This window comes from Hibiscus syriacus, unplaced genomic scaffold (assembly GCF_006381635.1).
Source record: "Hibiscus syriacus cultivar Baekdansim isolate YM2019G1 unplaced genomic scaffold, ASM638163v2 tig00000313_pilon, whole genome shotgun sequence".
Taxonomy (NCBI): domain Eukaryota; kingdom Viridiplantae; phylum Streptophyta; class Magnoliopsida; order Malvales; family Malvaceae; genus Hibiscus; species Hibiscus syriacus.
This window is the reverse complement of record NW_024061779.1, coordinates 38025-65908: the sequence shown is the minus strand read 5'-3', so window position 1 is coordinate 65908 and position 27884 is coordinate 38025. Positions and strand designations below refer to the sequence as shown.

The 27884-nt window shown below is 34.3% G+C and overlaps 1 protein-coding gene and 1 pseudogene across 1 annotated transcript; both read left to right on the top strand.

The window, feature by feature from the left end:
* The first annotated feature begins 22740 nt into the window (after positions 1-22740).
* On the top strand, positions 22741-24747 carry LOC120160320 (annotated as a pseudogene).
* A 1273-nt stretch (positions 24748-26020) lies between these two features.
* Positions 26021-27751, top strand: LOC120160627. The gene is made up of 5 exons (XM_039171022.1): positions 26021-26065; positions 26216-26281; positions 26393-26437; positions 27181-27278; positions 27527-27751. The coding sequence occupies exons 2-5, from the start codon at positions 26228-26230 to the stop codon at positions 27603-27605; spliced, it is 276 nt and encodes a 91-aa protein (XP_039026953.1). The 5' UTR covers positions 26021-26065; positions 26216-26227; the 3' UTR covers positions 27606-27751.
* The last annotated feature ends 133 nt before the right edge of the window (positions 27752-27884 follow it).

Here is a 27884-nt window from a genome sequence, read left to right as displayed (position 1 = left end):
CAATATCGATATTGTTCATCTGATTCATACAATTTCCTTCAATTTAACCTTATATTATCAGTATTGTTCTTCTAGTACTGATACCCTTACCCATATTTCACTTATTTCATTTCGAATTTTACTCAAAACTCACCTAAATCTCATACCTCTAACACCATTCAAGTCGTTAAACTCCATAACACTTATCCCAAACAACTTATATTCATTCATCCCCTCTTAACATACAACATTTTCACTAGATCACTTAAAACTAAAAATCATACTCAATCTTTAAACATGTTTTTAATCCTTTCTAATACTTCAAACACCTTAATTAAACATAAGTCAAATATACCTTTAAAATCCAATAACTATTCAAATTTTATCAATTCCTTTAAAAACCCATTTTACTAATTCACCAATAATTCCTCAATTTCTTAGCTTCTAATCATCTTTAAGCTTCTTTAAGCTTCTATACCACCCAAGGACTCAAACCCAAACCAAAAATAAAAGAAATAAAAAAACTTCAATCACTTACCTTAGAAAATGGGAGGTTCACGGTAGAAGATGAAGGAGAGAAGATGAACTAAAAAGGAATTTTAAATTCATTTCCTGCTAGAAGACATTTATGTCCTTCCATTCTTCATCTTTGATTATAAGTCCTATACAAAAATTTACAAATCAGTCATTGAACTTTTCAATTTATCAAAATTAAACCACTAAATTTTAAATCCTTATAATTTAGTCACTGATCCGATATTTAGGGTATTATAGATTATGTTAGATACGTGTTATTACCTTGATCTAGACAAGTGTCTATATGTTCCAGATTTCTCTAGAAATCTTGTTTATGTTTCTAGGTTTGATGTTTTAGGATTTGATTTTAGGATTAGACATGGTTGTTTTTCATTGTATCGTGGAACAAACCTTTGTGGTAATGGTTTATTGTTGGATACTTTGTATTGTTTCAATCTAAAATCTACTTTTGTTAATTCCTTGTTTAATGTTGACGTTGAATGTGATGTTGGTATGAAAAGGAGTGCACTCAATGAATCTTCTACTAACTTGTGGCATAAAAGACTCGGTCATATATTTAAAGAATAGATTTTGAAGCTAATTAAAAGTGAAGTTTTATCTCAATTGGATTTTACCGATTAGAATGATACTTGTGTAGATTGCATTAAGGGTAAGCAAACCAAACATGTATCAAAATAGGCTACCACAAGGAGTAGCAGATTACTTGATTTAATACACATAGATATTTATGGTCCTTTCGATGTACCGTCTTGGGACGGTGAGAGTGTTTTATCACCTTCATTGATGATTACTCTAGGTATTGTTACCTATATTTATTGTATGAAATAACTCAATCAGTTGATGTCTTTGTGACATTTATTAAGGAGGTTGAGAGGCAGTTAAATAGAAAGGTTAAGGTAATATGTTCCGATAGAGGTGGTAAATATTATGGAAAGACATTGGAAGTTGGATAAATTCCAGGTCCATTTAAGAAACTCCCTTAGTCTAAGGGCATTTGTGCGCAGTATACAATGCCCAAATAGCCACATCAAAATGGTGTAGAGGAAAAGTGTAATCGTACATTGATGGAAATAGTGAGCAATATGATGAATGATAGTTCTATACCTGTTTCATTATGGATGTATGCATTGAGGACTGTCACATACATATTGAATAAGGTACCTAGTAACCTTGAGGTAGTTGCAAGGCATTAAGGATCACATGCTCATATATAGAAGAACTAGTAACCTTGAGGTTGATGGTTACTCAGATTCGGACTATGTCGGATATTCGGATATCCAGAAGTCCACATTCAGTTATGTATTCCTTCTAGCTAATGGAGTTGTCTCATGGAAGAGTGATAGGTAGTCTGTCATTACTACTTCCACTATGGAGGCTGAATTTGTAGCATCCTTTGAAGCTACAATTCAATCGTTATAACCGTGCAATTTGTTGATGGTTTAGGCATCGTTGGTACCATTGCAATTTGTAGCATCCTTTGAAGCTACAATTCAATCGTTATAACCGTGCAATTTGTACCACTTATATATGAATCATATTTTAGTTATGCATATTTTGTTATGATTATAGATGGTGGATCTTATTTTAAGACATTGTCGGATAAGATATTTTTAGGGTGTCTATCTTATTAAATTGTGTCTGTTTGAATTGGATTGACCTCTAATATATGGAAGGAATCAAGACATTTGTCAGGCCTGTGACTATCATGATTTGGTCGGTTTTGTTCTTAAGAAGTTATGACTTATATATTACATTATTTAAGTGAGCTCAAATTATGTTAATATATTATATACTTGTCATATATGAATCAAATAGAGAATGTTAGAAATTTTGATTTCTAATATTGATTCATATAATTTAAGTAATTGATAATTGTTGTTCTTGTACACACGGTGATGATTAGTGTAGTATTGAGGAGGCAATTATCAGGTGTAAATCCCTCTGTCTCATACCGTGAAAATATAAGTTTGAGTGATATGTGTAACTTAAAAGTAGAGGGGCCTTTTAGTTATTTTGTGATTTAAAAAACATAGTAGAATCAATTTTTAAAAAAAAAAACTCATGTAGCTAACATTTTTTTCAAGGCTCTCCATTTTTTTCTCTTAAAAATAAAACAAGAATACTCTCTGTTTTGGGGTTCTGATTATTTCATCAAGAATCAAACAAGTCTTGATATCATCATAAGGCGAATTGAGATTAGATAACATTTATTATTTCTTGCTTTTAGGATATTCAACTATCATAATGGAATCATCAAGTAAGTTTTCATTTATTTTACTGTAATTCTTAATAAATTATGTCATGAGCTTGATTTGATTTATTTAATTACTCTATCAAGATTTTTATGTGTTAATTGATTCAGCATACAATTATTGGCCCATTCTATTTTGCAGAACAATGTATCTTTTCATGTTTTGTTCGTGCATCGTCTTTGTAATAAAGTTGCCCATAAGCTAGCTTATCGGCCCTTCGTATTGGGTGTGCGTTGTGTTTTACTCGGTTTGTTCCGAGATTATTGCTTCTTGTGTATCACACAATATTGTTTATGAGTAATATATTTTGTGGACACTCTTTTCCTCTTGTAGGATTTAGAAGGGATTTTTAACGAGATACTACTTAAAAAAAGTAATATTTTCCATAAAAAAAAATCAGAAGCAGAGTAAAAGGTTTTTTTTACCTCTAAAATGAATTATAGCCCTTCCCAACTCCAAGCATCAATCCCGCACACTTCCTCGCATAACATGTCGATGCCCAATACAATAATTCCTCGTTCACGTCAACTCTCACTCTCCTCAGCCCAACTTTTGTTGCCAAAATAGCTATCTATAATAGGAAGTTATACATAGCGACACCCTTAAGGTTAAAATAAAGTTTTATTGATTTTTTATTATTTAAATAATAAAAAGGGTAAAAAATTATTTAAAATATTATTATTTTACCTAAAACATCAATTTTTTAATATTTATGATAAAAGTATACAATAATAACAAAATCGGTAGCGTTTTACCAAATCCGATAAAGCGACCAATAATAATAAAATCGATAGAAATAATAATATTTCCGGTAATTTTTTACTGATTTTGTTATTTAAATAATAACAAAACCGATAACGTTTTTTTAACTGTATATTAAGGTTGCCGCATGTGAACATTTCCAATCCATAATACAATAACATGCCAATGCACATATAGCATAAATCATAACAACTTACGCCAATCAGCCTTTTTCTTCTTAAATCTCATCTCGTACCAAATCTTACATGCATCGAATTGATTTAAATCAACAGTTGCTGTAAATAAAGACCTCACTTCCGTCCTCATCAAGAAAATTTTTATTAAGCTCGAACTTAATATTTTCGTTGACATGTATCACTTTCAAAATGGTTGAAAATAATTTTTTTTAAAAAATATTTTATAATTTTATTTATTTTAATATAATTGTAAAATTATATTTATATTTAATTTCAGATATCAATAACTGCTTAAACATAAATTATAATAGGAAAATATATCACCTTCTATTATTAGAATCACTATTTATTATATAGCACGAACCAACTTACCTCTGCGGTTAAAAGAATCGTTGTTCTTCCTAGAGGTCATGAGTTCGAACACTAGCGACAGTAATAGGGTGATTAAGCGTTAATTGTAAAATTGTTAAGGGTATTTACCACATATACTACTTTATAATCATCTTAACTTAATAAAAAATAATTTAATTAAAGTATCGAAACAATTAATGAAATTAAAATTTAGATATAAATTCAAGAGTAATACTTTTTGGATATGTCCAATTCAGATATCAACTTAGCAATAAAAAGAATATAACGTATCTTTCATATCATTATTAATTTTTAACGATAAAACTAACAACTGATAGTTAATTTTTAATGATAATATCATTGTTAACTTTTAACGAGAAAACTAAAATTTGATAGTTAAAATATACAAAAAAGAATATAACACTATTATTTTTAATAAAAAAAACTTATGACTAATGTAAAAAAAACGATAATAGTTTAATAATCAATAAAATAATTATGGGGAATTGGAGTTTAATTCTATCACTTTCCCATGTTTGATTCAAGTTTTCAAAGGGGAATTGAAATCTAATTCCATTAGGGGAGGGAAAGTAAATTTCATCCATAGCATGATGGAATTGAAATCATTTAGAAGAGGAAATGTGAAATTTGATCATACTACCCTCATCAATCATTTGGTATTTAGGTAGGATTTTTTTTAAAAAAAAAATCGGGTTCGGGTTGGGTCGGGTCAGGTTTTTTAAGTTTGATATTCGGGTCGGGTTTTTTTAAGTGTGATATTCGGGTCAGGTTCAGGTCGGGTTTTTTTAAAAAAAATCAGGATCGGGTCGGGTCGGGTTTTTTTAAGTGTGATATTCGGGTCGGGTTGGGTTTTTAAAGTGTGATATTCAGGTCGGTCGGTTTTTTTAAGTGTGATATTTGGGTCGGAGTCGGGTTTAGGGTGAAAAATGCCCGACCCGACCCGAAAAAATATATAATTTTACCTTATATATTGAGAAATAATTACAATAATACCCCTCTATATATAATTGTTTTCAATTAAGTCACTGTTTTTATTGAATAAAAATAATTTTTTTATTATTTCGGGTCGGTCGGGTTTCTAATTCATATATTCGGGTCGGGTCGGGTCTCGGGTGGAGGTTCCCTTGTTCTCGGGTCGGGTCGGGTGAACCAAAAACCCGACCCATGACCATCCCTAATTAGGATGATTTTAACTTATAATGTTTATTAGTATGATTTTTATAATTTATTGAAATGAATAATCAATTAATAAATTGATTTTTTTTATAATATATTGCTACATGTAAGTTATAAAACAAACTAAAATTAAGCAAAAAAAACAAGAAGGGAAATTTTATCATTTTACATTATTGAAATCAAATTCATCTTACATGTCTGCGAACCAAACAAAATATGAAATTGGATTCCAATCAATTTCCTGCCAACCAAACAGGTTTCAGATTCATATTCCAATTCCTTCGGATTCCAATTCCTTCACATATTTCAATTCCTTCAGAAACATTCCAGCAAACCAAATATCACCCAAGTGTTTAAAAACCTTTAATATTCTATAACTTTTAGAATTTTATGGTTTTAAAAATGTTTATCACGAGTCCATCAAGTGGTATCACATTTACAAATATTATATTTTCTAAAGAGAAAATAACCTCAGTGACCAAAAATGCCTTATAATATACGATTTTAACCAACTTTTTTGGATTTACCAAAATGACCAACTAAATCGCAATGTGATCGATAATTCGCAACGCGATCTCCGGTATCGCAAATCAGTTTCCAGATTCGCAACGCGATTCTGACTATCGCATTGCGATTTCCCAAATTCGCGTTGCGATTTTCCTAATTCGCAATGCGAATACGTAAATCGCAACGCAAATTTGGAAAATCGCAATGCGATTACGTAAATCGCAATGCGAATACGTAAATCGCAATGCGATTACGTAAATCGCAATGCGAATACGTAAATCGCAATACGATTACGTAAATCGTAATGCGAATACGTAAATCGCAATGCGATTACGTAAATCGCAATGCGAATACGTAAATCGCAATACGATTACGTAAATCGTAATGCGAATACGTAAATCGCAATGCGAATTTGTAAATCGCAACGAGATTCTGACTATCGCAATACTGAATTTCAAATTCGTAACTCGATTTCTGAATTCGCAACAGGTTTTAATTTCGCAACACAAATGTTTTGGGTATATAACTACGCAGCAGCAACAACTCATAACCTAAATCCCTAAATCGCAACTATTCCATCTCCATCTATCACTCTCTCCGGTGACATCCGTTCCTATATCCAACGACATCCTTCCCCATCCGACAACAAGTTTTAGTTTCGCAGCTCGTTTGTTTAGTAAATTAATTTACAATAATGAAATCATCTAATGTTGATCATGTTTGGATAGATTTGTGTTTTGGAGGGTCATGGGAGAATGTTCATGGTGTTTTACAATATATGTCTTTACCCATGAATCTTCAACTAAAACTGTCATTAAAAAAGTTAACTTATGAAACTCTAATGTTACGTGTTGCAAATAAATTGAATTTAGAGCCCCTAAGTGGATTTAGGCTATCTTATCAGAGAAATTGTAAAGTTTATTTGTTAACCGACAATGAAGATGTTGAACGATTCATTGCTTACATTAGTGTTTCAAGGGATGATGTTATATTGTATGTTGTTGAACCTAGAAGTAGTGAAGTTGGGTCAGTAGCGGGTAGTAATCAACTAAGTTTTTCAACCCCAGTTTATGGTGCTCAAAATTTAATGGTTCCACCACAATTTTATCACCAAGCAAATATTGTTTCACCACATTTCCAATACCAAACACAATCTCAAAACCCACAACCTTTCCCTAATCCAAATCCCAATCAACTTTCAACACCAAATTCCGGTTTTCGTATTGACCAGTTAGACAATGATGAGCCAACAGAAAAAATTGTGAGTACTAGTCAGTATTCGAAATTTGATCTTGGTCAATACCCGGACTTTGATCTTGGTCAATACTCGGATTTTGATTATTTTTCAGAAAAAGAAATAGACCCTGCGTGTAATGATTTTGATATTGGTCAATACCCAAATTTTGATGATGAAACAGCCGTTGCCGAGGAAGATGTTGTTGATGATAATGAGGAGGAAGTTACGACTGTAAATGAACATGTTGAACATCCATTCTTGTAATTCATATAACACTGAAGAAGAAAAAGAAGAAGAAAAAGAAGAAGAAGAAGAAATCCCCAAAGAAAAGTCCCCGAAGAAAATGCCACGGGAGTATAACTGGAATATGCCAGAATTACTTCAGATACCGGAAGAAGAGTTGGTAAAGATAGCATTTGATTGTTACACAAAAATTATTCGTATCAAGAAAAATGATTGTTTTGATATAAAGGAAGACTTGAAGATAGCTTTGTATACGAAATGTGTGGAAAATGGCTATCAACTAAAAGTTAACAAATCAAACAAAGATCGTTTCGAAACAAGGTGTATGATTGACAAAAACTGTATGTGGCGTATGATTGCAAAGAGGATAAAAGATTGCGAAATGTTTCAAGTTAGGACTTTTATTGATAAACATACATGTTCAAGAACCCAAGTTTTTCCTCACCATAGACAGGCAAACAAAAAGGTATTGGGTGGTTTTCTGGCTGAGTTAATGTTTTTGAATGGTAGGGTATATCGGGGACATGAAATTATGACTGACATGAATGCTCGGTTCAAGATTAGTATCTCATATTCTCAAGCTTGGAGAGCCAAATGTTATGCCTTGAAATTATTGAGGGGGTCGCCAGAAGCATCGTTTGCCCAACTGTCGGCTTATTGTCACAATTTAAAGCTGAAAAATCCTGGGCCGGTAACTCCTATCAAAACAGATAGAGATGGACGCTTTGAGTTGCTGTTTATCGCCATTGGTGCTGCGGTTAGTAAATCAATATAATTTTGTTGACTCATTTTTGTTAGTTACATGCATTTCACATTTAAATGATTATATTTCTTGTGTATATGATTTTGTAGATTCGTTCGTTTATTAATTGCATGCGCCCAGTTATTATAGTTGACGGAGCACGTTTAAAAGGTCGATACCTTGGAGTAAACTTATTAGCAGTAGCCATGGATGCTAACAATGGGATACTGCCAATAGCTTACGGGGTTGGCAAATCTGAAACCTCTGATTCATGGACATGGTTTATGGGGCATCTTAGAGATATCATAGGTCCTATTAGCAATCTGACAATCATATCCGATAGGGCAAACTCAATTGACAACGCTGTTAGAAGGTGTTTCCCAGATGCTTTTCATGGACTTTGTGGTGTTCATTTGTATAGAAATCTAAAATCAATGTCTGTTGGTATAAAAAATCACAAATGGACATACTGAAAGGCTGTAAAAGCTTATCGGGAATTGGATTTTAATAAGCATATAAACTGTTTAAGACGTGTTTTGCCTCAGTGTGCTCAAACACTAGAAGATGTCGAGTTTGAAAGATGGTCAAGAGTACATCAACTTGGAGCAAGATATGGTTTCATGACGTCTAATAGTGCAGAATCAATCAACGCACTAAGTCATTCCCGGAAATTACCCATTACTATGTTAATGGAGTTTTTTCGAGCCTCTATTCAACAGTGGTACTACAAGAAAAGAAACCATGCAGGTATTATTTCTTTAAATTCGTAACTTATCATATATTTTACTAAGTATTATTTATTTAAATTTACAGGAACATTGGAACATCGTGTTACACTATGGACAGAAAAAAAGATAACGAAACGTGTTGTGAAGTCAACGTCATGAAGAGTTGAACCATGTTCAAACACTTTGTTTGAAGTACTGAATAATAACTTAAATGGGCTTGTCGATCTAAATGCAAAGACGTGTAGTTGTATGAAATGGCAAACATCTGGTTATCCGTGTGGCCATGTTATAAAAGTTTCTCTTCATCTAAACCAAGATGATTCAAGCGCATACGCTATGGATTGCTACACTACAGAATTATATCGACAGACTTATGGCGAGATTGTCTATCCTATTCCACATCCTTCTGAGTGGGACATACCAGATGACTTACAAACAGTTTTGCCACCAGCCATGGACAGAAGGCTACCTGGCCGACCAAAAAGTCACGATCGTATACCGTCTAAGGGTGAAGAGAAGAAGAGATCGACATGTAGTCGGTGCAAGGAAAGTGGTCATACAAGGTTGACATATGGATCACCAGTGCCATCACAATCATCTTTTCCTCTACCAAAATATGGATCCTCATCAAAATCCCAATCACAACCGGCTTCACCTTTTGGGACTGTTAACTTAGGTGATTTTTAAATGCAAACGTTGTATTATGCGTATATTATGTGTGAACTTTTAACATTTTCAGTTAGGCATGTATTAGTAACTTGAGTTTGAACATTGCTATGATATGTTCAGTTGTTATCACTTATTAGACATTTATTTAACTATCGCAACGCGGAAATCGCAATGCGAATATGACTATCGCAACACGGAAATGACTATCGCAATGCGGAAATGACTATCGCAATAAGAAAATCGCAATGCGAAATGTGAAATGAAAATCGCAACGAGTGAATCGCAATGCGAAAATGAAAATCGCAACGCGAAATGCAATAGTCATTTCCGCGTTGCGATAGTCTGTTTTGCATTCAACATAATGCAGATTGAAATCAACAAATCAACTATTACATTTCAATCAATTAAACAAGCACAAATATTATGTACACATCAATTAAACAAATCAACATTTACAAATCAATTAAACAATCAAAAAATAATAATGAAATCAACTTTTGCACCCATACATCCATTTTACGCAGCTCACTTCAGGATTAACCTGCAGAAACCAAACATTGAATCAACAACACTTTCTACACATCTAAAACCTACAAACAACAAATTATTGAATTCTAGCTACTTAACCAAACATTTTCAAACCAAAAAGAGTAAATATGTTTAACAACACTTGCATTTGACTTACAAATTGTTTATGGACACTTTCATAACACGGATGCAGGTAGGCAGCGTCTCGCATATATCGCTCTAGCCATAAAATGCCGAAACCACAAGCCTACTGCACCTCTATCTCTATCGGTGTGAGGTATAAAATGTGTACTTCCTGTCGTCAAACGCTCCAAGCACATGCATACGAGAGGACCACAATCCCCTCTGGCTTCCTTCGTTTGTTGTGGCGTGGTCTCGTCTCTGATAACTGTAACATTGAACTTCTTTGGCTTCTTGTTTCTAGACTTAGTCCAATAATCAATTGCATCCAAGAATTTAGCCAAATGATAGCTCCATCCCTTAATCATATCTCTCAAATCAGACAATGATATGTAATTTATCATGATGTCATAAACTATTATCTTTAGGGATGGGAGCTGAAGCTAGACGAGAAGCCAATGAGTACGGTCCAAAACAGGGATAAACACCTGCATCGAAATGTAATAATTCAAATTGCGCACTTATTTATGAACACCTTTAAAATATTTAAACAAATATACTAACCTTATCGACCTCCCACCATGCAGGATAAAGTTTAGCTTGTCCATTAGCCAACACATATGATTCCTGTCGTTGATTCTTCAAGTGAACTACGTGAAAAGACGTCGGTATAATTGTATATCACGTTTTTTTAATATTTTTCTTCAATTTCCTTACAATTAGAAGACGTGTCACCCATGCATCAATATGTTGTTTTACAAAAAAAGACATATATTAGTGAATTACATAAATTTTAAAAAAAATTAATCAAACTGAAATATAAGAAATATAAGACTTACCCCCCATCGAAATAGCCGTTGTCTTCAACCCCTAATAATACACCCCACCAAGACCGTTTAATCAACAAATGCATATCATCATTGAGTTTGTATATGTCAGCGTAACACCCTTGGCTCCGTTCATGTAGATAAAAATCAACTACGGTCTTAGCCCAAAGGGTATTATCCAGAATTGTTTCCGGTAGTTGTTTCCTTTCTACTTCATCTGTCGGAATGGTACTGGCCGGTAACTTATACGAAAGCCAACAGTCATCCATCATGTCCGGCACATGAGGGGGCTTCTCAATAATTCGATATATTACGCCGTGTGAATCGGGCTCTAGAATGTTGGGAGGGACGTCTTCAACGATGGCAGTGGCCTCTTGAACGGTGGGAGGGGACTCTTGAGGGATGATAGGGGCCTCTTGAACGATAGGGGAGGCCTCTTGAACGATGACAGATGAGTCGGGCTTTTTCTTACGGATTCTTCGCACGAACGGAGACGTAATGGCACGTGCACGCCGTCTGATGCGTGAACTCCGTCTTGCAAGAAAAACCCGACGTAGAGCATCCACCTTAGCGGGCCGCTAAAAATAAATTAATACATAAATTAGTAAATAAACAGACATGATATTAAACAGTGAGAACAAAGACAAATATATTTCAAACTTGCACGGTATTCACCCAAGTCATTATTATATCATTGTTCACAAAATGCATCAGATAACATTCCAGAAGTAAGCACTTATATAAACATTTAAAAGGACAACATATAGGTTTAGTGCAGGTTCAATGACAACATAAAGAGTAGTAGTTTATTCTTGAAACTTAAATTTTCAACACTGTGAAGTTAGTATTTGTCTTTTGGTTGAAGTATTGCAATTCATTCAAGTTTCAATTTGCAGAAGAAGAATAGGATCTGAAACTTAAAATCGCAACGCGAAAATGACTATCGCAATGCGAAAATGACTATCGCAATGTGAAAATGACTATCGCAATGCGAATTTGACTATCGCAACGAGAGAATCGCAAAGCGAAATGAAAATCGCAACAACAAAATCACAACGCAAAAATGACTATCGCAATGCGAATTTGACTATCACAACGAGAGAATCGCAATGCGATTTTCATTTCGCATTGCAATTCTTTCGTTACGATAGTTAAATTCGCATTGCGATAGTCAATTTCGCTTTGCGATAGTTATTTTCGCATTGTGATAGTCATTTTCGCATTGCGATAGTCATTTTCGCATTGCGATAGTCATTTTCGCATTGCGATTCTCTCGTTGTGATAGTCATTTTCGCGTTGCGATAGTCATTTTCGCATTGCGATAGTAAACTATTCTTCTTCTGCAAATTGAAACTTGAATGGATTGCATTACTTCAACCAAAAGACAACAAAAAACAAATACTAACTTCACAGGGTTAAAGAATAAACAGTTAAACAGTATTGGCAGCAACCGAATGAATTTACTAAGCAATCTAAGTGAAATTACGAGTAAATTTATCATCAAGTTAAATATGAAAAATATTAAACTTACCTCGTTGCATAGAGTATGAACCTCATTCTGCAACGATGCTACAATCTCACGTAGAGCTGCTACCTCACAACGTAAAGTAGACACCTCAACACGCCATGCACCATTGTTATTGCGTAAAGTACCGACCTCCTCACGCAAGGCATTGACCTCATTACGTAACTCCCCTAACTCATCCCGTGGAGGTGGAGAACAGGGAGATAAACGTCGTGGCATCTTTGCCGGTCGCCTATCATGAGATGATGGTGGAGAAGAGGCTCGATGATGTGACAGAATAGGTGATGACTCTCGTTGTGGAGGTGTATATTCGGGTCGATCAGGTAATGACTCTGGGTGAGGTGATGGCTCTCGAAGTGGTGGCTGCTCATCATCCGTGCCATCAGAAAAAAGCTTACTAGCTTGCCACCAATCAGTGGTAAGCTCAGCTTCCGTGGGTGTCAGCCTCTGTAATGGAGTGTTGGCCTCCTAACAATATAAAAGCTCAAACAAAGTTAAAAGTGTACTAGTAATAACTTGTTTATAAACATATGGTAGTATTTGTGTTAACTTACATTATTTATTGTAGTATACGGTAGTAAATCTTCCCATTGTTGCAAGGACCGTTTCCTCTTCCAGGAAATAGCCCTAGGAATATCATTAGAAGTTTTTAATGCATATGTCTGCATGGCGGGAAAGGCCTCAAATATCCAAATCTACAAACAATATAATAACAAACATTAGTAATTGTTAAAGAATTAATTATAATTTTGGAAACATTATATAAAAATTATTACCTTAAAGGCCCAAATAAAGCCTGACAAAGTGTATTTGGAACCATCGCCATGCAAACTTTTCCGATCATTAAAGGCAGACGACAACTTATTCCATGTAGCTCTCCATAGATACGAACCCCACGGAAACAGGTTCCATGCATTTAGGTCCTCTACCAATTTAATTAGATCATTAGGAATAGGTTGTCGGGCCTCTCTGCCTAAAAAGCCGACTTGCAAAAGTATTACAAGGCATACTCGGACAACATCGACGCCATCCATCCGAGTAAAACCATCTTTCTTATTCAATAATCTCGTCAAGTCTTCCACGTGTAAATTCGACTTCTCCGTTGACTGCTCAGGAAAAACTCGGGAAAACCATGATAGGCGGGTAATATGTTTAGTGTACCGATCTACATCATCGTGTCTGAAGCGTAGACCGGTGATTAAGCAAAACTCCTCCCGCCCAAAACACGTATACGCCGGTGGAAAATCAAACCATATATCTTCATCACGACGTTGTATAGTCTCTGGTAGATCGCTAGTCATGGTTTGAAGAAACAGATGGGTCAACATAGCATCTCCACCCGAATGTTGTACTTTCAGCCATGGCCCGAAGCAAGTATCCTCAAATATTTTTCTTTGTGCAGGTGAAAGCTTCGACGCAAATGTTTTGGCCAGGCTTACTTTATTTCTTAAGGTCAATTGAGCCGAATAAAAGTTCTGCAAAAATAATAAACATACCAATTTAGATATACCAAAAACTATACTGTGAATATATGAACAATAAAGAGTAGTAGTTTATTCTTCAAACTTAAATTTGCAACACTGTGAATTTAGTATTTGTTTTTTGGTTGAAGTAATGCAATTCATTCAAGTTTCAATTTGCAGAAGAAGAATAGTTTCTGACACTTTAAATCGCAACACGAAAATGACTATCGCAACGCGAATTTGACTATCGCAACGCGAAATGAAAATCGCATTGCGATAGTCAAATTCGCATTGCGATAGTCATTTTTGCGTTGCGATTCACTCGTTGCGATAGTCATTCTCGGTTTCAAATGCTAAATTTGAAAGATACTTGAATGGATTGCATTACTTCAACCAAAAGACAAAACAAAGACAAATACTAACTTCACAGGGTTAAAGACTAAACAGTTTAGCAGTATTGACAGCAATCGAATGAATATAATAAGCAATCTAAGTGAAATGGGTAATCTATTATTGAAAACACCAGTAAACTTATCATCAATTTCAATATGAAAAACCTAATTATAATGCAAAAATTTCAAAATAAAAATAATTAAAAAAACTAACCCTCGGTGGTTGATTTGGTTGATTTTCTATTTCTGACCGTGAATGATTTCGCCGTAGATGGTGTAACACCCCAATTTAGGGGCTAAAATTAAGAAATTATAAAGTGGCGGATTTAATTGATATTTTGAAAGAAACATTGGGGATTAAATTGTAAAGTTTTAAAGTTGGCAGACCGTTTTATAAAGTGCAGGAAATTCAGTGGCTAAACCCATGATTTAACCATTTCTTATATATGATGAATTATAAGCTCCTCCCCGTGCGCAGGTTTCATATTTTCCAGATTTCCCTTCTCCAACAACCCAACTTCCAACTCCGATCTATTCGCCGTCCGACCTCCAAACGCCGAGCCGAAACCACCATCGTGTTCGCTGTCAATCGAGGAACAAAACCCCTCAAACCTTTCGTCGTGAATCATCGCCGTTCGTCGTGAATTTCAGTCGGAAGTATCGACGGTAATAACTCGGTTTTAGTTGGTTTTTCATAGATTCACGACGATCGGGTCATCTGTTTACGACACCTCCCGCACCATCGTGTTCGTTGCATCGTTCCGAGTTTGCCGGTGTCATCCTTGGTCTCTGTCGACGGCGGCGCGTGAAGAGGTGAAGCGGTCAAAGTTTTCGATTTGTTGAAATCGAGCTCTCCGCTGTTCAAAATTGTGAACCGAGCTTTGTAAGTATCTCGAAATCACTCAAAATAATTTTTAGAAAATTTTCCGGGATTTTAGCACTGTTCAAGCGCCCCCACGCGCCGCCACTGCGCGTGGGGAAGAAAAAAAATGACCGGTTTGACCGGTTTTGGTGCATAGTTGACCGGTTTGACCGGTCACAACCCGACCCGACCCGTTGACCCGACCCGTTGACCCGACCCGACCCGTTGACCCGACCCGTTGACCCGACTCGACCCGTTGACTCGACCCGTTGACCGTTGACCGCCGTTGACCATTGTTGACCAAAACTTTGACTGGCTTTGACCGGGCATTAAACGACCTTTGACTTCGACCGAGTATACCTATCCTGACATTTTTCGACGTTCCAAATCCGATTCCGCTGTTTGTTTTTCGAAATTAGAACCTGAAGGCCTCGAAATATCCGGTCAAACCCGTTGACTTTGATTTTGACTGAAAATTCCAAATTTCCGAAAAGTCACATTTTATGCTTTCGACGTCCTGAATCCGAATCCGAAGTCCGTTTCGCCAAATTCGAACCCGGTAAGCCGTCTTTCACTGATTTATCACCCGATTTGATCCGTTTATCGCAATTAAGCTCCGTTTCTGATATAATTTATGTTGATATGTATCTGAGGAATTATTTGAAGTTGAATTGAAGATCAAAGGCATTCGAATAGAATTTTTATGGTCGATCGGTATTGCACGGAAATCGAGGAAATACTTTACTACCTCTTTATGCTTTATGGAACATGTTGATATTGGTAAATGCATGAATAAGATAATGTTGGTTACTTTTGTGGAGTTGAATAATTTATTCACTCGATATGAATGTGGTAGAAATTCTGTAACTGAATACGGATCGAATGACTAAGATAAGAGATTGATAATTGTTAGAATTAAATTACAAGTTTGTGATTGGTGATAAAGAAATCAGCTCTGGATTTGTAACTTATATTTTATATCATCAAGGGTTAAATGTTAAAGATACTTGGATGAAAAATTATGAGAATACTCCGATATGGTAAAATTACGAAATTACCCTTATGTTGGAAAATGATAAGAATTGCCCCTGGAAGTTGGTTAATAACTCTGAAAAGACATATTGATCTGATATAACTACTGATGTGCATAAGAAATGTTAGTTTTATTTAGAAATTATGGATAACCGGTTTTAATCCTATGAGAGTTTGTGAAGGAATCATTTCAAAATCAAAGAATGTTCGGGAAAGCAATTGATCATAGGATCTCTAAATTATAATTATTTTCGTTAAGTGCTAATATTGAAATTATTTGGTTAAGAAATTACGAAAATGCCCTTGAGAGATAAAATAATCTGAATTGACCCTGAATGAGAGAGTACTTTGAGGATTTGTACTTAACTCGATTAAGTACGAATTTAATTGTTAAGATCCTGTCTTTGTACAGAAAAATTTATAATATTCCGTTTGTAAAATCTGAGAAGACACTTGACCCGAAAATATTCGAATAAGGAGTAAATACTTGAAGAGTAATTTATTGGAGGTATTCTGCTGACAGAATTGTTCGAAAGGACTGAAGTAAATGATAAGATTGAATTAAATAATAAGACCGGATGGAAGGAAATGATTGAAATATTCTAGAATTATAAAATGACCAAATTACCCCTGGAATGGAAATAACTCAAGAATGTCACCAAGCTCAGGAATGAATGTATATACTCAAGCTTTGAAATGAATAGAAAAAAATGTTAAGCACCAAAATGACCAAAATGCCCTTATGACCTAGAATAAGTAAATGTCTTGGATTAATTAAGAAATCCAAATAAACATGGATGTTGTGCTACCAGTAAAAGTTGTGAAACGCAACTTAAGTGATTAACCAACGTTAGTACTATATCATTACCTGAATGATATAAGTATCACTTGAATGTTTGTTCATCTGCTCAAATTTGGATCGATGATAATTCTGGAAGTACTTGGCGCAGCTCAACTCTAGAGCGCATACAGTACTAATAAGTGGGTAGTCGTTAGTCAAATCAACCACGAATACCAGAATGACTTTATTATATGAATAAATTGAAATGAAATGTAGTACAACGTGTATTTGAAATTCAGAACGTCTGAATTATTCTGGAAAACTTTAAAGTAATCGGGATAGACTTGCTTACCAAACGAACTAAGTAACATCAATGAGTAAGGATTAAATAGGTGATTTGATGAGTTTGGAAACACTGTTGAACTTACATGACGAATTGTCATTATGGGTTATGAGCCATGGATCAAGTACGTCAGTATTTCCTGATATTGTTGAAACGTGGAAATGAAATAAAGACCGTTGGAAGATTTATTCAGTGATGATTATGGGGATGATCTATGGATCTGCACTATGGTATTAAAGAGTGAATACACTGGAAGGATAATGAATTGACTTGTTGACATGCATCAGTTTGAGAGTTGTGTAACTCGAGTTGTTTGATAATATGATCGATAGTCGTAGATTGTAAATGACTTGAATCTTCGATTCTATATTTCATCTAAAATCACTTCGGTCATGTTTGAAAAAAAAACAAGTAACGCATATGGAAAAGATTCTGAATATCTCATTTGGTTCAATTGGGCTGAAATCCTATGAATTTAAAGTATATTCCTGAATACCCCTGATTGTTTGGGTAATAGAATCACTCGCAGTAAATCTGAATTTAGAATTATTATGTATAAAGGTTCCTGAACGTTTTCCTAAAGCACACGAAAATATAGTGGGATTCTAATGTATCAACATTAAATGTCTGGCTAGATCGGTTAGTAATCGATTCTCCTCAATAGGACCTTGTTCCAGGAATTCGATCAAATTTCATAAGTTTCATGTTATCCAAAATGATAACTACAATGGCCTCTGGAAATACTGGGATTCTCTAGTGTGTTCCCTACTTATTACTGAACTGTTTTATTGGTTTTAATATGTGGTACACCGAATTCATTGGTTATTGTTTTATGGATGCACCAATTTAATGTGACAATTTATGGAATATGGCTGCTATCTAATTTTTGTTTTGAAATGGTATATGATTACCATGTTTTTGGATTTATGGAATTTATGTCACGGTGCAATTGAATTTTGGAATTGAATTACGATGGAATAGCTCTGATCAAGCTAAATGGGCCTAATGTAACTCTTGAGGGCCCCAAGATGTTTCATTAGGTCGGCTTTCCTTTGCTGTGTGCTTAGGGTAAGCTATATGGACTTATTGACTTGGACTTAAGGATACAAGCTTTATAGCCTATCCTTAAGTCGGCTTTCTTTTTGCTATGTGCATAAAGTAAGCTATATGGAAAATAATTTTAGGAACTACTGATGGTGTACCAGAAAAGGGTTTAAACTATGATTTTCAAAAGTTAAACTCTTTTACGAAATTGTGAGATTTACTGGACTATGATTTGTACCTATTATGATTTTATTATACTGTTGGAACACACTATACATCCTATTCGATCTCCTGAAAATGTCATACTTTGAAAGGTTTCTTATGAACTGAGATTCATGGCTTCTACTCGATGAACTTCTAAGAGAACCCCAAATTATTCTGCAAGCTGGTATACATATGATTCAATAAGGAAATTATATGGCTTTCCATTTATCTACATGTCATGTAGCATCATCTGGTAGTTCTGTATTACTGAGTTTTCCAAAGCTCACTCTATTACTCACCTTTTCAGGTTAAAACAATTGTACCAGTGCATCTATCGACTTCAGTAAGGGAGTTCTTCCGGCGTGGTTGCAGAGTATGGTACTTGTGATTAGGGGGCATGTAATTGTTTTGATTATATACGAGTTTGGAAATCTGTTTTATTTTTAAATAGTGATAAATGATTTTATAAGTTTACATGTTCTGATAAAAAGTTTTAAAATTTCCGCTATTTTTACGGTGGGTCGCTCCGGTGGCCCTAATGTGACTTCCCGAATCGGATCGGGCTACCCGCATCGGTTTGGGGTGTTACAGATGGATATTGTTATCGTCGTGGGGACTGATTTCGTCGGAGATGGGGACGGATGTCGCCTTAGAGAGTGAGAGATGGAGATGAGACTGAGTTGTGATTTAGGGTTTTAGGTTATGAGTTGCGATTACGGGATATACTGTGGACGGTTCAATGTTCCGATATATTAATATATTCGTGTTTGGAATTTGAAAAAAAATATGCGTTAATACGAATGGCGCTATGTATATCGCATTGCGATAGTCAGATTCGCATTGCGATAGTCAGATTCGCATTGCGATTTACGTATTCGTATTGCGATTTATGTATTCGCATTGCGAATTTGGGAAATCGCAACGCGAATTTGGGAAATCGCAATGCGATAGTCAGAATCGCGTTGCGAATTTGGAAACTGATTTGTTATACCGGAGATCGCGTTGCGAACTATCGATCGCATTGCGATTTAGTTGGTCATTTTGGCAAATACAAAAAAATTAATTAAAATCGTATATTATAAGACATTTTTGGTCACTGAAGTTATTTTCTCTTTTCTAAAAGTAACGAGAACAAGCATTTACGTTTAGAAATACGCGTGTTGTTAATAAATAAAATAATTTTTAAACATATGACTTATCGTTGGTGATGTAATTTTAAAGAGGCATTTTGGACGTGGAAGGTTTTTATTGGCTACTTATTGTCAAGTAAATTTTCTTTGAGGGCAAATTACACTTAATTAGTCACTATACTGTGAGGTCGATTTTAGATTCCATTTTAACCATACAATTAACTTTTTAAACTAAAATTCCTTTATAAGTAGTTTGATCTTATAAGATCGTATATTTTTTTTAAAAATTCAGTACCCATCGTAATGAAACATAGCGGAACTATTATAATTTGACACTTTTTTAGTATTTAAATTTTTAATTTTTTTAAAATTATACCTAATATTTAATTTTTATTTTATTTAGTACCCAATCGTTAAAAACATAACGAAACTATTACAATTTGACACTTTTTTATAAATTACATTATTCATTACTCAATTATCTTCTGACTCCTATTTTGGTAATTCAAGTTTAATTTTTTTAATTTAATTATTTAACTTTAAAATTACTCCTAATTTAATCACTCTAACTTTTGAACTTTATTTTTTATTTTAATTATATATTATTAAAATAATAAAAATATTATTAATAAAATAAATCAAAGTGATTAAAACATGAGTAATTTGAAAGTTGAGTAGTTAAACTGAAAATTTTTAAACTTTAATGATCAAAAAAATAAAAGTTTAAGTACTGAAACAAATTAAAACTAATAGTTTAAGTATTATATATGAATTTACCCTTTAACTTAAACGTGCTCCAGACCTGTCATATCCATGTCCTTCTTTTATATGGGTTTCGTCTTCGGTAGAATCTTATTTCGAAAAAAATAGGTTCATGTTGGGTCAAAAAATTTGGAATATAAGTAGGGATGAATATGGGTTGGGTCGGATTTTTGACCAACCCGACTTAGAAGGGAAAAAATTTTCACTGGACCCGGTTCATAGACGAAAAATCCGATACCCGATCTGAATTTTTTAAATTATTTTTTAGTCAAAAAAATTAAAAAAATAAAAACATAAATTAAAAACACAAATCTAACAAAAATAAACAAATTCAAATACAATATAATTAAAATTACAAGTACATAATATAGTTTAACAAGTTAAATTTCAAACATAAATATAGATTAAAATGTTAGTTAGTGATAACTAAAGATAAATTAAAATTATAAAAGAGTGAAATTTCTATAATAAAAAAAAGTTAGAAATACTTATATACCAATTCGTCGAAGAGTGGCTTGGAGCTTTGGAGAAGGTAAAGTGAAATGGGAGGGAAAATTCGAAAATGTGAGTGAGCAAGGAGCTAGGGACTAGGTACAATCTATGTCTGCACATGGTAGGGTTACTTTAGTGATATAGTGTCATATAGCTAACATGGAAAAACGTATATTAAATATAAAAGTACCCTGATCGGGTAGGGTTATTTTGATCTTAAACTCGACCCGAACCTAAATATATTATATATAAAACTCGACTTGATCTGATTCGAATTTAATTTTTTTTATAAAAAAAATCAATCCTATTGGGTCGGGTCGAAACCCGTCGAGTCCGGATCTCATGCTCATCCCTAAGTATAAGGTCTAATTTAGTCGGGTTTGTGTATAGGGTGAATTTTTTTTATGTGAGTTTGTCTTAAGGATAGTGTAATTATCTTTTATATATTTAAAAATATTAAAATATATATATATATATATATATATATATATATATTTAATTATATCTTCATTCATCAAATAAAAGCAAGATTATACATATATTCATATTTGGATTGGATGAAACTTTTATCAGTTCATGTTAAAATATAAACCTAAGTAAAGTTTGAATATACAAAAAAATCAATTTGATCCAACTTAGGTTGATTTCTAGCGGTAAGACAAATTTGATAATAAACACTATCTTTATAGTTGTTGGTGTTCGAACGCGTGACCTCTAATAATAATAATTCTATTTTTAAACCACTAAGATAATTTTATCCGTGCGACGGTATATATAACTGGCTTGACCCGTGACTTGTTTAATTCTGTTGTCTCTCACTTAGTACAATGTTTCCTACTGCTCCACATATGGCCATAAAGAGCTAAACAATAACAGAGAGTCACGAGACTTGTTGCTTTTTCATAACCAAAAAGAAACCCTCCATTCTCATCTACAGTTTGCCATTGTTGTTTATTCATCATCATTTGTGTGTTCCCAATCACACATCGGTCAAACCAGCTAGCTTTCCACAGATTTCTCAAAAGTGTAACCTCGGGCCATAAATGGATTCACATGAAGATCATTGCAGACAAATTTCTATAGGCACTTCACAGGATTACAGTAACGTTGACCATGGGTCCAGGAGACAGCCATTCACGACACAAGCAGAGAAAAACAATGGAACATTAAGTATACTGCGAGTTGGATTGATATTCGATCAAGTCGATTCTAATTTTAAAATTCTCAAACTATTTCGATTCGAGATAGTTTTGATGTCCAGCCATTTCGGATTTTGATCAATTCGAGTTGTTGAAAGGTACATGTTAAAAATTCAAAGTCATAATGCTAAAATATACTTGTAATTTTTGACTAAATAGTCATTTTCTCTTATATTTATGTTTCGGAGAATTTTAATCTCGACGTTTCATTTTGAAGCAAAAATGTTAAATAATCACTTTATTCATATTTTTTTTAGTATTTTGGTCTTAATATTTTATTTTAGGACAAAAATACCCATATTTTAGAATGTTGACAATTTATTGACTAATAATTTCCATATACAGAGGGGGGTTTTCCCGAAAATAAAATATTAGAGGTCAAAATGTTAAAAGAAAAGAAAGAAAATGGATCAAAATGACTATTTAATCAAAATGTTAGTGACATTTTATGTCATTATACCATAAACAAAACAAGGCTAGCCTCCAAAATGCCCTTCATCCGACAACCAGCACTTGGCACGTGTCTTCAACAATCAGAAAAGAACAGCACTTTTCTATATACATTTGTTCTTTGAAAATTGTAACTATGGAATCAGAATTATAGCTTTACTTCCAATTTTAGTCCTTCCTGCTCAACTTTGATACATTTTCTCAGATTGGTTTGGCTTCAGAACATTGTCCATTGCTAATGGAACTTGCTCGAGGATTATTATTCTTTTCGATTTCAGCAATTCTCTACCTTCATCTCTGCACAAGCAATTTGAGTGCCAGATATCATTACCACAAGAAGCACAAGCCTAAGCACTCCAATGGAAGGCCTCCTGCTAATGTCCCTGACCCTCCATCTATTCCTTCGGACCCGTACCCGAACGATCCCGTCAATACACTGGACTGCATTTTCGATGTCATGTCGTACGGTGCGGTGGGGGATGGTTGTTCGGACGATACCACGGCATTCAAGGAAGCATGGAAAGCTGCTTGTGCAGTAGAGTCTGCCACTCTTTTAATTCCTTCAGATAAAAGTTTCATCATAACTTCAACTATCTTCTCAGGGCCATACAAGCCAGGACTCTTCTTTCCAGTAATCTTATTTTTTTGCTCATTTTAGGTATAATTGGGTGTCATTTAGTTTTCTAATGGTGGAGGGTTGTGTCATTGAATATGAAAGGTTGATGGGGTCCTAATGCCACCGGATGGACCGGATTGCTGGCCGAAAGCAGATAGCCGTCAACAATGGCTCGTGTTTTATCGAATATACGATATGAAACTCACCGGGAACGGAGTCATCGAAGGAAATGGGCAGAAGTGGTGGGATCTCCCTTGCAAACCTCATAGGGGAATCCATTTTTCTAATCAACTCATAAATACTTTTTCATCCTTGAGTAAAATCATGCACATCTGAGCTCTTGTGATGCTACTAATATAGGGTCCAAATGGTTCAACTCTGCCAGGGCCATATGACAGCCCTGCTGTAAGTATAGTTTGAACTCGAGCTACATTCAGTGACTCATGGTGTGCAAATCAGATCATTTTCGTGTTGCTTCTTGCATTTGCAGATGATCAGGTTCTTTATGAGCTCCAATTTAGTAGTCAGTGGCATAAAGATCCAAAACAGCCCTCAGTTTCATATGAAATGTGATGGGTGCGAAGGGGTCTTGATCGACAAACTGTTGATAGATACCCCTAAACTTAGCTCGAACACCGATGGGATCCACCTCGGAAACACGAAATCTGTCGGAATATACAATTTGATGATAACCAACGGTAGGGGAAACGAAACCTGTGTGACTGTCTGTTATACTCAGATTGAGTATTATTACATTTAATGATCCAACTCTCATGATTTTAAACAGGAGACGATTGCATTTCCATTGGTCCGGGATGCTCGGATGTACACATCGAAGGTGTCACTTGTGGTCCTAGTCACGGAATCAGGTATACTACCCCTTTCAAAGTATGTTTTCCGTAGCCACTATCGAAAAGTTACATTAATTTTGAGTTTCGAATTTCTGCAGCATTGACAGCCTTGGAGTGCATAATTCCCAGGCATGTGTTTCGAACATAGCCGTCCGCAACTCAATGATAAAAGAATCGGACAACGGGGTTAGGATCAAGACATGGCAACGGGGTGCAGGTTCTGTATCAGGCATATCATTCGAGAACATCCAGATGGAGAACGTTAGAAACTGCATAAACATAGACCAATAATACTGTCTGGAAATGGCATGCCTGAACCAAACGTCGGCGGTTTACGTGTCGGACATGCAATACAGGAACATCAAAGGCAGCTACGAAATGAGAACTACTCCCATCCATTTCGCGTGCAGCGACACGGTGGCTTGCACGAACATAACAATGGCTGATGTCGAGCTTATGCCGCACGAAGGTAAATTAATGGAGGAACCATTTTGTTGGAATGCATATGGAATTGAAGAGACATTAAGTATACCCCCCATTGGTTGCTTGCTCAAAGGGATGCCCCAAACTATAGCAGAGACTCAGTATAGCTGCTGAGAAATGAAAATGGTGGATATATATATATATATATATATATATATATTGTTGATTAATATTATTATAGAAACACTATGTTGTTGCTTTAGGCTTCATCCGTCCCTGTTAAGGTTGTTTTTTCCCTTATAGTGTGCGATGAGATGAGTCTTCAGAATGAGATGTACTAGATTGCATAATAAATGCCAATTGGGTCTATTAGTGCTTTTATGACATCCTATTATCCTTGTGAAATACTTTGAGGGGATGGAAATCCCATATTCCCATGTTTGGTTGGTCGGAAATCTCATTCTCGGTAATGTTTTATTACCAATAGTAGATTTTTTGGGATATATTACCGGGAGTGTCATTATCTCTCTTCCCTTAGGTATTGTAACATTACCGGTGTTTTGGACTAAAATGCCCTTAAATTTTTATTTTTTTCAAAAATATTCTTCTTCTGTCATTGAATAATAAAAACTCTACGAATGTTAAAATTACAAATTTATCCTTAAATTATTTTAGATTTACAAAAAAAAATCTATAATTAAAATTTTATATAAAATTCAGGGGTTAAAATTTTTTTTACCCTTTCATTATACCTTTTTTATATTTTTAATTTTGTAAAAAAAATTATATAAATATTATGAATTTAATTTTTTAAAGAAAATATATAAATATTTTACAATTTGTAATATTATACAAATATATAATAAGGACAATTTGGTCAAATATACATTCCATTAATCTTTTATTCCTTTAACCAAATACGATAATCTTATATTCCTGTTAAACCAACCAAACACAAAATACAACATTCCAGTAATCCTATTCTCTGGTAATCTTCTATTCGACTGATAATCTTACATTTCGTGAACCAAACGCACCATGAGAATCTACTTATAACTTTTATGAATTTATTCAAATTAAAATTAAAAAATTGAGATACAATGAGAAATTTAAAAAGTAAAGGAGAATTTAATTAAAAATATTTAAAGAAATTAAATTTTAATAAAAGCTTTAAAAAATTTAAAAGAATTAAGTTAAAAGTTTTAATCAAATTTTGTGAAGGATGAGACGGGTCATATCGAGGTTGAGTTTAGGATAAAAATATATGACATAACTAAAAATAATAGTATAATTTTTTTATTTATATATTTAAAAATAATTATTATAATACTCATTTATATATTTTTTAATTAACTATTTATTTTATCAAACAAAAATATGAATTTTATATTTAGATCAAGTCGAAGATGCAAGTTTTTATTTTACAATTTAAATCAAATAAAATTTTTCTGAAATTCAATTCGAATTTAAAAAATATATAATTCTCGAGTCGGATCGGATTGGGCGTTTAGCTTAGTTTTAAAGTCTAACTGAAGCAATATGAGCCACTGTATAAGTATAAGGCCCAAGTATTAGATCGTTTCATTCCAGTTCTTCCTTCGCCGGTTCTTCCGGTTTCCGGGTGCTAAGCTGCCGCACGAGGTTCGATCTTCCTATAAAGCATCTCCATCGGTTCATTTTTTTCTCAGCTCTTCAATTCACCATTTCTTTAGTTTTCCCCCTTTCAAATTTCTGTTTTCTCCGTGCACTATTAATTCATTGCCACGTCTGCGAATTATTTGATCAGATAAGAAGAAGAAGAAAATGCCGTCTTTACAAACAGCTCTGCCACCTGAGCTTGCTAACAATGTCATCAGAGTTAGTATCCTTCCATTACCTTGGGTATTTTTTTTTATTTGAATTCATGAATACACTGTAATGAAACTGATGCCTTCTAATCTTTGGTTGCGATTTAATTCTTGGCTTCAGCTTTACCGGGAGTGTCTTCGGAGAGCTAAATATATAGGCCACAAGGTATCCTCAATCGTCCTTCATAATTATCCTGTTTTCTGTACTCGGAGGAGTTGTTCAGTCTATGAAAGTACTAAATTTTAACAATTTTGAGGTCATTTTATTGTCTCATTTATTTACTGTATACGGTATACTTACCTTGAATCTCCTTGTTTCATGGTTTGATATCATATACTGTTAGCAAGATAAATGGTGAGAGTTATTACAGAAGGGAATTGCAGGCTTCCATGCTAAAGTTCAACCTGATTGAGGCCTTTTTAATAATATTATCATCTTTCTTGATATGCTGGCTGCAATAAAAATGTCCCTTGCAGATTATAGATTCTAAATCGCAATAAACAGGTCTTGGACTGGTCATTTTTTAAGATTTTATTTGCTTGCCTAAGGGGAGCTTACCTCTGAATTAATACACCCCAGAAGAGAATAACAAGGATGATGGTGAATATGTTTAGATTGCCATTGATAAAACTGGGGAAGTGCTTTCAAATGATGATAAAAATTTGGTCAGAAGATAAGGGGAGTTGAACGCTTTTGATCATTGGTGCAAAAGATTTTGGATCAAGAACCTGTGCCTTATAATTTTGACAAGCCTTCTATTTAATTGAGGCTACCAGTAGTGTTTGTTTGCATGCATACTTAATAGGCCACTAAACATCATGAAACAAAGTCATTCTTTCTTTTATTGTCTGTAATATATTGTGAATATATGGAAACTAACTTGAACCAATATTTAATTTACTCTGCAGCAACATAATACTGCACTGGTTGTTGATATGGTGAGACAGCAGTTCAAAAAGCATATGCACGAGACAGATCCCGAGAAGATTCAGAAGCTGAAGGATGAGTAAGTCTTAACTTGTCTTGTTTCTTACATTTTTCAAGCCATTTATTTGGGGTATCTGCTTGGTCTGTTGCAGAAGCATGTAGTTAATATATTGGTGATATATTACGAGAGAACAGTCTTTTTATTACTTCAGCTTAAAATTTGACTTCATGTCTTCATTCTGGATTGAAGGAGATATGCTTGCATAGATGTTTACACATTCAACTCTTTCATAGCATTGTTCTAATTTTTGTTGTTTGCTTTTGCAGTGCTGCAAGGGGATTAATTAACCACATACTCTACGAGTCTGAGAAGCTGTCTGGAAGAAAGTTCAGCAATAACTCTTGATAATTTCAGTTTTTATTTGATAATCAGTACCAGACAGTTTTCACGACTATTCAACCAAGTAGTAAAGAGATGCTTGAATTTTGGGGTCTCTAATGATTTTCATGGTGTCATGCATCATGTTTAAAGAAACTTGCCATAATTATTTACTTGATATACATTGTGTGATGCATTATACTGGAGTAGTTCCAAGTTATGCGAGTTGAAGACAGTTGCATCATCACGTAAGGATGCCGGTTTCCTTTTCCTTCTCTGTTTAATGCATGTATACCATTCATCATT